At 45.8% G+C, this 12,087-nt stretch overlaps 1 protein-coding gene across 1 annotated transcript in view; it reads left to right on the plus strand.

Moving 5' to 3' along the window:
- The first annotated feature begins 2,447 nt into the window (after positions 1-2,447).
- The window catches only part of BCR (BCR activator of RhoGEF and GTPase), a 91,718-nt gene continuing 82,078 nt past the window's right edge, over positions 2,448-12,087 (plus strand). The window contains exon 1 of the mRNA XM_054392470.1: positions 2,448-3,960. Within this exon, the coding sequence (XP_054248445.1) occupies positions 2,448-3,960 (1,513 nt within the window). The remainder of the gene's footprint in view (positions 3,961-12,087) is intronic.

Here is a 12,087-nt window from a genome sequence, read left to right on the forward strand (position 1 = left end):
TGTTGGATGCATAAAGTATTGGCAAAAATTCAGGTATCCCTTCAATTCCCACTGGCATTTCTGATGTTGTAGTACCTTAATAGATAAAGAGGGTGCATTTTTTTAATGGCATTATTCACTACAAGTGAAGTGTGCATGCAGAAATCCCTCCTGTGACTCATCAGACTTTTTACTCCCTCCAGAAATGGTACAGATGTCAGAAAAGTGAACCCCAATAGAAAAGACTCTAGACATAAAGCAGCAGAACTGTGAGGCTTCAGTAGAAATGATGTAAGAATCCAGAACATATGGCAACAAGATATATGTGTCATTAGAACCATGCCAGCATAGGTTTAAACCTCCTGGTACTAGAAATAAATCATGTGCCAGAGTTCTGTTGTTCAAACTGACACTAAGGCAATCAGATAAGAAACAGTGTCCATGAAGAGAAGCCGACTAATTTTATTTCAGTGAAAGATTGAAGTTACTTGAAAGGTTTATAGAGGTATTTATTAAATATCTAGATTTTATTGTGATTTGGATTATAATGTTTTCCATATAGGTCAGACGATGCTTGTATGTGATAAAAGCTGAGGAAACAAGTGCAGGAACAGAGGTTACAGCCAGGAAACAAAAACCGAGAAGGATGAACAGTGTGCATCTGAATGCATGATTAGCCATGTGTGATGTGTCTGAAAATACCAAACACATTTTGTTTGGCCTGTAAAAAGCATGAAGAGAAACTGTGTAATGGATTATGAAATACATATTTCAAAGGTAAGAAAGCCTGTGGACTTGAGCTTTTCATTCTTAGGGGATTTGATTAGCTCTTGTTGGGGCTTTATCCCACCCTCTTTACCCATAACCTACGGAGAAGATACACCTCACAGCAGACACAAAAAGAGGTTGATTTGTCTCACTTTTTTTTCCCTATCACCCACACAGGCAAGGCAGAACTTCAGGTGTATTTGTTGCCATTTTTCCAGAGGTTGAATTAGTGCAGGGGAAGCATACAGGGCTGTGATTTCAGAAGGGGTATGGCTCAGCAGCCATTGTTTAAATCATATGTTACCCTTTACTCAGAGCCAAGGCAGGGGACTGAGCTGTTGTGGCTAGGGTACTATGTGGGAGAAAATATAAGTAAGACTAATGCCTGAACAAACCAGCCCTTATTGTTATCAGTGATTTTGGAGTACAGGTTGCCCATCTCAGAAATCCAGCTTGTCCTTTATTGTCATGGAAGAAAGGATTGAATCAAGGACAAGCCTGTCACCAAACAGTGCTTACATTAATGGGGGAAACTCTGACCTTCGAAGGTGAGCTGCATCAGTGCCTGGGGGGAGAGCGTTGCTCTGAACACACGAGACAGAGCAGAGCCATGCCGGTGTTTATACATAATAGATGAGAGTGTGGATGTATGGACAAGAACATCACCTCTCTGTGCGCACAGGGATAGATATGTCTGCTATATTCTTGCCCAGGCTTGGGTATACTTATGTATGTCTGTGGTGATGTCCGGGCCTGTGGCTGCAGGCGTGAGCGGACGCAAAGGTACCCGAGTTTGTCTTTGTCTCTCCGGCAGCCGCCTCCAAGCGCAGGGCCAGGCCCAAGCCCAAGCCCCGCCGGGTCTTGCGGGCACGGCCTCCCGCCGCCGGCCCGGGCTGCCCCTTTAAGAGGCCCCAGCGCCTCGTTCCTTCCCTCTCCTCCCCTTCCGCAGCGCTGCGATTCGGGCCGCTGCCGCCAGAGCCGGGCCGCGCGATGGGCAGCAGTGGGCAGCCGCCGCCACGCCGCCAGCCGCTGCTGCTGCCGCGCCGAGGGAGCTCCCGCGGGGCCGCGGGGCGCTCGGGCACCAACGGGTAGCGGCAGAGCTCGCCCACGGGACGCGCCGCGCCGAGGCTCCGGAGAGCGTGTGCGCCCGGAGGACAGCACAATAGCCGGGAGGAGGAGACAGGGAGAGGGGCAGGGGGAGAGGAGGAGAGAGAAAGAGAAAGCACAACACGGGGGCTGGCGAGGGGAAGACAGAGCGGAAGGCTCCCGAGCGTGGCTGCGCCGAGGATTTTGCCCAGGACGGCAGCGATAGGAGGTGGGTGGGTGGGGGGCGATATTTGCCTTCCTTCCCCCTCACCGAGTCTGTTCCTTTGTCCACCCACTTTGAACTGCTCTGGGCTCGCCGAGTTCGGAGCATTGTTGTTCGCTGGCAAAAGATAGGTCATGCCGGGGAGAGAGTAGCCAGCGTACAGCGGGGCTGGGGCGGCAAAAGCTGAAGGAGACGGGAACGAGAGGCTGCTCCGAGGACTGCCGTTTGCCTCCCCGTTTCCCTGCCTGCATGGATCGTGAAAGAGACGTGTTGAGTTGACCCTGCCGGAGCTGTTTCTGTTTCTACATGTGAGATTCGGTTGGTTTATTCTCTCCACCTATCTCTTTCTCCAGCCTCCTTCCTGTATTCTCCACTTAGCCCTGTATGCAAAATGGTGGACCCTGTGGGGTTTGTGGAGGCTTGGAAAGCACAATTTGCAGACTCTGAGCCTCCTAAAATGGAGCTGAAGTCTGTTGGAGACATTGAACAGGAGCTGGAGATGTGCAAAGCATCTATCCGGAGACTGGAGATGGAGGTCAACAAGGAGAGGTTCCGCATGATTTACCTGCAGACTCTTCTGGCAAAGGAGAAGAAAAGCTATGATAGACAGAGATGGGGTTTTAAACGTGTTTCTCAGTTGCCTGAAGGGGGTGCAGAGCAGCAGATCCAAGACCTGCATCATCACCAGTCTGCTGACCAAGATGAATATGAAAAAAGCAAGTCACACCACGGGGAGGAAAAGTTCAAACCCAGGATACCCTCCCTGCGGAAGCTGTCTACCCAGAGCGATGGGTCAGACCTGTCACCTTCGGACAGCCCACACCATGGAGAGGGAGAGCAGGACAGGTGTAAATACTACAGTGAAGAGAAACTGAAGAGAGTTGTAGAAGATATGGAGAATCGCTGTGATACAGATGGCTCTCCTTCCAAACACAGATCATCTTCCAGTCGCAGACTAGTGGGATCTGCTGAGAAGGAGGGTTCGTTTGAACCTGTTTCTAAGGAGAGAGGTAATAGCACCAGTGTGGCAGCCCTAAGGTCCAATTTTGAGAGGATTAAAAAGGTTAATTCCCATTCTTCTGGAGATAACAAGGATGTTGTTGAAAAGCCCTTTTACGTGAACATGGAGTATCATCATGAGAAAGGTCTAGTAAAGGTCAACGACAAAGATGTCTCTGATAAAATAAGCTCCCTTGGTAGTCAAGCCATGCAAATGGAACGCAAAAAGTCTTTGCACTCCCTCCCTTCTAACGTGGTACCAAGCTTCAGTGAGTTCCAGAGGCCTGCTTACAGGGGAAGGTCCTCGGAGAGCAGCTTTGGCTATGATGGAGAGTATGAAGACGCTGAACTGAACCCCAGGTTTCTGAAAGATAACCTGATTAATGCCAATGGCAGCAACCGCTCACCTTGGCAGCCCATGGACTTTCAACCCTATCAAAGTATCTATGTTGGTGGAATGATGGAAGGAGAAGGGAAAGGACCTGTGCTGCGAAACCAGGGCACGACTGACCAGGAAAAACATCTCACGTGGCCAAGGAGATCTTATTCCCCGAGAAGTTTTGAAGATATTGGAGGAGGATATACTCCTGACTGTAGCTCTAATGAGAACCTTACCTCCAGTGAGGAAGACTTCTCCTCAGGGCAGTCCAGCCATGTCTCCCCCAGTCCCACCACGTACCGCATGTATCGGGACAAGAGCCGTTCTCCCTCCCAGAACTCCCAGCAGTCCTTTGACAGCAGCAGTCCACCAACACCCCAGTCTCAGAAGCGGCACAGGCAGCAGCAGGTCATTGTCTCTGAGGCTACCATTGTGGGTGTACGAAAAACAGGACAGATCTGGCCAAGTGATGGAGATTTGCCTTCTGGGAGATGTCACCAGGACAGCTGTTTCCATGGGGATACAGGTGTGTACCAGCTTTTTTTTAGTCTTTGGAATGTATAGAGCAGGAAATAGAATCATGGACATGAATGGGAGAGGCTTTCCAGGTGACCCTGAGTGAATTGTTCTTAAGGGGACAACTGTTCAGTGTGGGAAATCTGCATTTACTTTGTAACTGTCCTGTTTTAAGAAGGTCCTACACAAGTACATGTCAGACTGCATTTTAGGAATACAGATTGGATTCCCAGAAGGATTAATTCAGGCTCCTCTTGACAGGATCAGTGGAGTCCCACGTTAATAATTTCTTAAATTTTCATTGTGAACACTGAGGTAAAAGGGGGCCAAGAATTGTTCCCTCCCTCCTGTTCTTGCACTGAGGAGTGGTTAAACTCTACCTCAGAGGTGATGGTGTGCCAACATGCTACAACCTGAGGGTTTTGCTAGAGCTCTACTAGTAATGATACTGCTCCCACAATCTTGTTTTTTCCTGTCTGTATTAACTGGAGCGCTAGTTTCTCGTTCTGCCTTGTGTCATCCTTCAATTATAGCTAATTGGAGATGATGATTGTGCAATGCTGTTCTTGAAGGTTTCTGTTATCATGAAGAGGAGGAAGAACTTGGAATATCGGGAAGCCCTGAGGGAGAGCTGTTAATTTAATTTCAGCAGTCCAAATTTTTGTTTGGGGAGGAATGGTCAATGTTTGAACCCGTTCTTGTGTAAGCCATTCAGGCATGCAGGTGTGTCTGTGGAATTGCAGTGAATTTGTAGTTGGTGGAAGAGGCAAATAGTGAACCGTGTGGGTTCAGAAAATTTATTGAATGTAGGTGGACATCTGAATGTGTTTAGCAAGGCACATAATGCAAATAGTATTTTGTGTTAACACCAGTAGTCTCCTGTGCAGTAAATGGAAAACCGTCAAAACCACAAATGAAAAAAAACATCTTTATGAATGCTTTGATAGACTTCTGTAATTCTAGACCTTTGAGTTGTCTTGTGGGTTTTCTTTGTCTCTTTGAATCTGTCATTTTAATAAAGGGTTAACCTGTTACTTGTCAAAGTGATGAATTCCTGAAGCAGCAGATGAATTGAAAGGCCTGTCAGAGATGCTTTACTTTCTCAGGCTGTGTGAGTTCAGTGTATTAATTGTCAGAATAGTAACTTTGCTGGAAGGAGATGCCTGATTTTACTTTCCCTGCTGATTGGGTTTTTTTGCCAGCAGTACTTTAGGGAGCAACAATGGAGGGAGAACTCTTCCTTTCCACACACCCCCCTGTCGCATTCTATCCTTGCATCTCATTGTGTTATTGGAAGGTTGTATGGTTGTAATGGGTGTACGCTGTAGATGAAACCCCAGCATCCTGCCCTCCCAGTGACTTCTTCCTTATCAGATTGAACATCCAGGCTCATTTTTTATCTGGGTCTGCTGCATTCTTTTTGGGTTTGATGTTTATGTTTGGATCTTATGGGTAGTACTTGCAATGCAAGGGAGAGACTGAATCTTGTGCTGGTTTAAACTGAGCTGCAGCCATCTGTCTCTGCTCTTGTTTACTGATGCTCTTTAGATGACAGGGAAGCGTCCTGGCAGTTGTATTTTTTGCAGAAGGAAACAAAGGGGCAAAAGTAACAAAGGTTTGATAAAGTCTAGGGAGAATTTACCTTTCAGAAACCCAACAGATAATTTTTATTTTAAATAATTTAGCTGGGATGTGGTGATAAAAAAAACCACTGCTGGAAAGTCAGAACAATTCCAATTAAGGGTTTAGCTGGAAAGCTTTGTGTCTGGTTCCTAAGGATGACCACACAATTGCAGGCAAGGACAGAATGTAACTGATCCACCTTCTGCTTTCATCAGCATAGGGGGTAACACGGCAAGCTTAGCAGGAACCTTCACCAGATGGCTAATCATTAGTGTCTTGCACATTAGCTGGTGGCAACTTTTTACTTAACCAAAAAGGCTTATGCTTATAGGAGGACCATGCTTCCCTGTGAGTCCCACTGAGAAGCATTGTAGATGGATTTTTTTTTTTACTTTCCTGATTAGTATGAATTTTGATGTGAAACCAATTGGCACAACCTCTGTTTTTGTAAACCAAACAAAAGGCATGAGGGATCACTGTGTGTTTAGCTGCCTGGCTACCATTACCAGCTCTCATGCTCTGATGCAGACTGTTCTCCATCAGCGCATGGTGTGAAAGCAGCTCACAGATGTAGGCAGCTTTTCCTGCACCTCTGCTTCAGTCACTGGTTCTGCCAGGCATCCCTTAAGTTTTGCTTGAACAGAGAGTCCAAGTTTGAATCCCAGCAGGGTCTGACCAGACAATGTTAATTAGCATCCAGTGGAGTTTGCTCAATAGTATTTGGCTTCTTTGAGTTCTCAGATTTTTGTGTGGCTGCTGGCTTTGCCATCATAATGCTGATGTGCTGTGGGCAGGTGCGATGCGAAATTCTATGTGGGTCACAGTGCATCTTCAGCTTGGCCAGTGGACATGTGCTGTTTGGTCCAGATTCTTTCCTGAGTTCATAGCTGAGTGATAATTTCCTACTGTTGTATTACAAAAAAGGATGAGAAGGAGGTCACCTAACTCACAAGTGAATGGGATCCAAGCCAGAATTTGAATCTGGAGCTGGGTTATCAAAACCCTTAAATCAGCCTGAGGTAGGAGGCTTTCAGTGTTTTTCCAAGGAGCAGAATGAGAGCTTCAGGGGTGAGATTGGGTAATAGCTGTACTTTCTATTAAATGCACTTAATAGAGCCTGGCAAAGATATTTCTGTTAGGATTAATTATGTATCACTAATTTCCTGTGGTGGAAATAGAACAAAAACACATCTTAACTCTGCATTAAGCTTGAATATTTTTACTCCAATCATGGAGGAAGAACAAGATTTTAAAAATTCTGTTTGCTGTTAAACATTGGTTGCGAAGACAGATACAAGAGAAGCCACCATTGTGCATTTCTGCTTATAATGAGAGGGAGGCTTGCACAGTGCTGTTACACAGTGGTGAGCCCTTGCATGGCCTCAGTTGGGCCAGGTTTTTAACCAGTAAGTTTGTTGACTGAGGAGCCCACTGGAGTGGTTGCTTAGCTGTGTATCTTGCTTCATAAAATCAGTGTGTGCTCTCTCACAGCTCTGTCTGTGAAGTGATTTTTATCTGTCTGCATAAGAGCAGGGAAACTTTATCTGGAGTCCACATAGATAAAATTCACCTGCCTTTAAATGCCCCAGTAGTGACTTCTGTTCACTTGAGAAGATGTGATAGTGCTCTTCAGAGAGTTGTGCTAGGCTCATTCTCTAGAAGGGTACCAGCACCCTTAGTACTCAATAGAAGATCAGTTTGGGGATATGTGTAATTTAATTCCACTGGAGTAAAGTTTTACTTATTTTAGCTTCCCCTAAGTGTGGGAGTGGTGACTGTCCCTTTCTGAAGAGCATGGAGTGTTCTATGTATTTTTAGTGAGTTTGATGTAGACAGAGGAAAGAGTGCTGGAATTCATCTGTATATGTGAACTGCAAGACTCAAAATTGCTGTTGTCTCAGCTGAACAGAATGCCATTTTGAAGTGCATGCTTACCCAGAGCTGTGGATTCTTCAGTTTGTGTAAGCCTTAAATGCCTGACCAGATAGGCAAACATCTGAATTTCCTGTTCCTAAAGTAATCCTGGACACCCCTTAACTTTAAAGCCCCAAGGAAACACAAAATGTGTCATCGTGGAAGGACATTTTTCTGTACCAGCTTCCATAAAGGTCTGTTCCTGAGTCACTTGTGTGTTCTGAGACCTTGGACAAGTCTCTTCATTCTGCACTTCTTTCACTTGGACTTTGCAAGATGTAGTTTGAAAAGTGCTTTGCAGTGTTTCAGTGGTACAGAAAACTCATGAGAGTACATGCCAGTGGTGCTGTAGCTTAGAACTGCCCTGTGAGCCACTGAGGCAGACCTCAGACCCCTCTTCCTTCTGAGCATCTGAAATGTAGGAATTTTCATAAAGTGCAGCTCACTTGTTAAGGGCTGCTGGCCACAGCTCCTGCTAGCAGTGTGTGACTTAAATTGAGAAAAAAATGAAGTTTAAACCGTCTCTGACAGGTGTTTAGTTCATTCTGCTATTACTTTTTAAATGTTTTGATCCTTTGAATGATGATCAGTGGATTTCTCAGGAGCATTGGTGACAAGATGCTGTTTAAGTGTCTCCCCCCTCCTTGCTTTCCAGTGATTTAGTGGCTTTTGAGATTATCAGGCTGCCTGTGCTACCACACCCCTCTTAGTCTGGGGGAGTGAAGAGCTCCCTCTCTTTCTCTGCCATATTTCTCTTTTTCCTTCAGATCAGTTTGGTGGAATCTATGGAATCTTTTCTTTGTCCCCTGTGACTAGAGTGCATGCTGCAGTCCTGTTCTGTTTGGTTTGTTCCTTCTTTCAGAAACCTTTACCTCAGCCCTACGTACCGTAGGTAACGGCATCCAGGCACATTTTGGGTTTGCTTTTCTTAGGTTCACCCCAAAATCCCAGAATTTTCCTGCCCTTGCAATGACAAAAGACCTGTATTTGAAACCAGAGTGTAAACCAGCACAGATAGTAATTGTCTGATGCTGAGAAGCTTTGGGGAGTGCTGCGGGCACCTGATCTGTCTGTGTAAAGCCCGTTTTGGTTGTCCAGCAGTGAGATGTCACAGAGGGGCTGGCTTTCCTATGGAGTAAGCAGACAGAGAGTTAGGAATTCTGCAAGTGATGGGTTAGGTAGAAAGCTGCTTGTCATCCCTTCATAGTTACAAACAGTTCAGAAGCAGCCCGTCTGGTGGTAGAGAGGAGCCCGCTTCGTGCAGCTGCCATTGCTGTGTGAGGGCCTAGCAGGCAGTGAGCTGTGGCAGGGCAGGTGACCAGTGCACACTTAAAATTAGGGAGTGCTGTAGGAACTCAAGGCTAGGACCAAGTTGCAATAAAGCCATGTGGGTATCCATGCAGCATCTATACTGTGGTGACCACAGGCTAGAATGTGTTCTGTATGCCAAAACAATTGGACCCAAGTGATTTCGGCATGTTGATTTCACAGAGCCAGGGGCTCGGGCCTTAAAGCAGTGCAGTGAATGCCACACAAGATGATAATGCCTTTCGTTTGAGCGGGAAATGTGTAGGCAAGTGCAACCACAGTATTAAAGCTGTGGTTCAGTGAGCTGCTCCTCTGGTCCTTGCTGCCTCTGTTCAAAGTACTGAATAAGTGGTGGTTTGTGGCCAAAGCAGCTGGACTGGCAGATGTGAAGTGTGCATCCCTGCTGCTTCACAGTTGTCAGCCTCTGTCCAAATAGTTTCAGAAGAAAACCATAGAAAGGTTGTGTACAAAATGTTGCTCCTGCCCTGAGAAATGGTGGAATGGTGAGTGGGCATCCTCAGTTAACAGGCTTGGGGATGGGGAGAAATAAGATTTAACTAGAAATTAGCCAAACTTTAAAGTGTGGGTTAGGAAGTGCTTATTTGAATGCTGGGCAGCACACTATAGCTAAGGACACTGACTCTTAAAACATGTGTTGAGGGAGGTGGGAGGTGATTTGTAACCCAGGTTTGGCTTTGCAGGCTATCTGAAAGGTGGGCCAGCAAAGGAGGAAGCCTGTGAAGGTTTGGGCCCCAGTAAGAGCCTGCAGACGGATATCTATCTTCTAGCATGTTTAGCAGTTCACGCTCCAATGACCTCCGTCTCTCTCCAACCTCTTGGGGATAAACAGTTACTGTGCAGAAGCAAGGGGGGACCTGCATTTCAGCTTCAAGGAATTTTGGAGGTCAGTCCATAAAGGTTAATGAGGTGAAACTTGGCAAGCTGAGGAGAATTGCTCCATTTCAATTACCATAGAGAAGCATAATGCTGTTCATGGAAACCAGACTGTTGATTGATGCAGGCACAGCTTATCTGGAGCTTGCTTTCCCCCAGAGAAACCAAGGCCAGCAGGGTTTTTTTTAGTATCTTCTCTTTGATTTGTTCTGCCCAGTCAGATAAGCATGGAAAGAATAATAAGGACCTGATCCTGTTCTTTCCTTGGTGAAATATCACTGACTCGAGTCATCTCTTGCTGGCACATGTAGAAAAAGAAGCGGTGTTCTGGGAAAGGCTGAATGACAACATTGCTGTGCAGGTAGAGGGGTAGACTGCAAGTGACAACAGAGATGATGGCATGGGTTAGCTTGGGTGAGCTGCCTGTGAGTGAAATGCTTCCAGAACAACAACTTGAGTGTCTTAGTTGCAAAGCAGGTTTTGTGCAGCTCACTGATAACAGTGGATTGCTTTCCTGATCCTGTCTTTAAATTACATGTGATGTGAAAGTAGCCATAAACCATAAGGAAGTCCTTCACTCTTGGTCTGTCTCGCTGCTGAGGTAGTTTTGCAAATCCACAGCTTCTCTAAAGTTGTTTTGAGTTTTGCTGTATGCGTTTTGAACAGGAAAACTTGGCCAGCGTGGGGCATTTCTGTCACAAAATCGGACTGTTACTAAAATAACAAAAGCATGTCTCCCTTTTGTCTTCTGCCCAGCTGCCAAAATGGTATCTCAGACCCTTTCTTAACCAGGTTATGGCTGAGGTAGTAATCAGATTATTGCAAATGTAATTGGGATCTCTGGTTCAGAGAAAGCTCTGCCCAAACATGGCAGCTGGAGCTGAGTTAGTTGCTCATGGCTACAGGAATACATGAGGAGCATGTGTGTGAGAATTCACAATGATGGCCTTGTAGGAAGAGTCAACTGGTAAAGTTCTGTTTGTTGGGTTATACCACGGAATTGTGCCTCTTGGTATAGCTCTTTGCCTAGGGTTTATATTCTGTTATTTGTTACTTTTGGTCATTTCACTAAGCTCTGTTGCTTCTGGTTTTGGGTTTGTTCTGTTGTTTAAAAATGTATATTTTGTGGAGGGAGGAGTTCTTTTCTGTGGACAGTAAATCCACCACAACCTTCTTTCTTTTAAAAATAACATTAAAAAGGCCCTCATCCTCTTTTGGAGCTTTCACACAGGTTAGGTCTTGCTCCGAAGCATCCCAAACCTCTGAATTATTTTTGTAGATTGGTCTGTGACAACAGGGTAGTAACAAGTGTAGCAGGCTGCTGTGGGTCACACAGTGTTATATGAAATCTGAGAAGCCAGCTTTTGCAGTAGTTAATAATGAGCATCTTGTGGGTTGGGACTCGGCAGCTCCTCTATGTTTGTGTCCAGTCCTTGATGTGTGGAAAAGTGCACTGTGCTGCCTTGGCTCACTCTGTTTACTTCTTCTGAAGGACTTTAGAGTATCCTATGCTCAGCACTGAAATGCAGCTAGTTTTCTGGTAGGATCTATGCCAGCTATTATGTTATCAAAAATGATGCACTCCCTTGGCTGCAAAGCTAGGTAAGGAGTGCCCAATTTGGACACACAGTATGGGTGAGGCTGCAGCAGGCTGCAATTGTTAGGATAGTTAAAAACTCCCACACAATAAAAACCCAACAAAACCCTCAGTCACCTACAGTCCTACCTGTGTATTCTTTTAAAATGGGCCAGCAGCTTCTTGGAATAATCTGTTTTGAAGAAAAATACCTGGTTTGCCTGGAGTATCAGGCGTGAAACTCGGCTGAGCTGCTGTAAAGTAACTCTGCTTGGTGTGTTGATACCAGGGAGGTGTAATACATGACCACAGAGACTTCTATCTGCTGCACGCTGCAATTACACAGCAGAGTGTGATTTTGCCCAGGAAGACCGTAATGACCTGTCAGCCTGGCTGGGCTCAGGCTCCCCGAAAGAGATTAGATTGTGCTGCTTGGTGTGAGGCAAGACACAGAAAAGCAAGTTTGTGTGGCTGGTACCATCCAACTGCCTCTCTCTTGTCCTGATTTTTTTTTTTCCCCTTAAATAATGGTCATCAAAGGCATTGCCATGTGAGGTTCCAGTAAAAAAACATGCTGAGAAAGTAAGCTGGAAGACTTTCATGTGTTCTCCCTGTCCTTGTCCTTCTCTCCTGCAGATGTCCCCTTTCTCTGAGTCTTTCTCTGCTGAATGTTTAAGTGGGAGATACCTTCCCAACTTCTTTGAACAACCATCACTCTGTTCCTTCAAGCATGCTCCTCACAGGCCATCAAAAGCTGCTTCTAGCTGTGTCAGCAAGCTAGTACACTTCATATAGGCATTGTGAGGGGCTGATAGGCACCTG

This window comes from Indicator indicator, chromosome 26, assembly GCF_027791375.1.
Source record: "Indicator indicator isolate 239-I01 chromosome 26, UM_Iind_1.1, whole genome shotgun sequence".
In the NCBI taxonomy this organism is placed as follows: Eukaryota; Metazoa; Chordata; class Aves; order Piciformes; family Indicatoridae; genus Indicator; species Indicator indicator.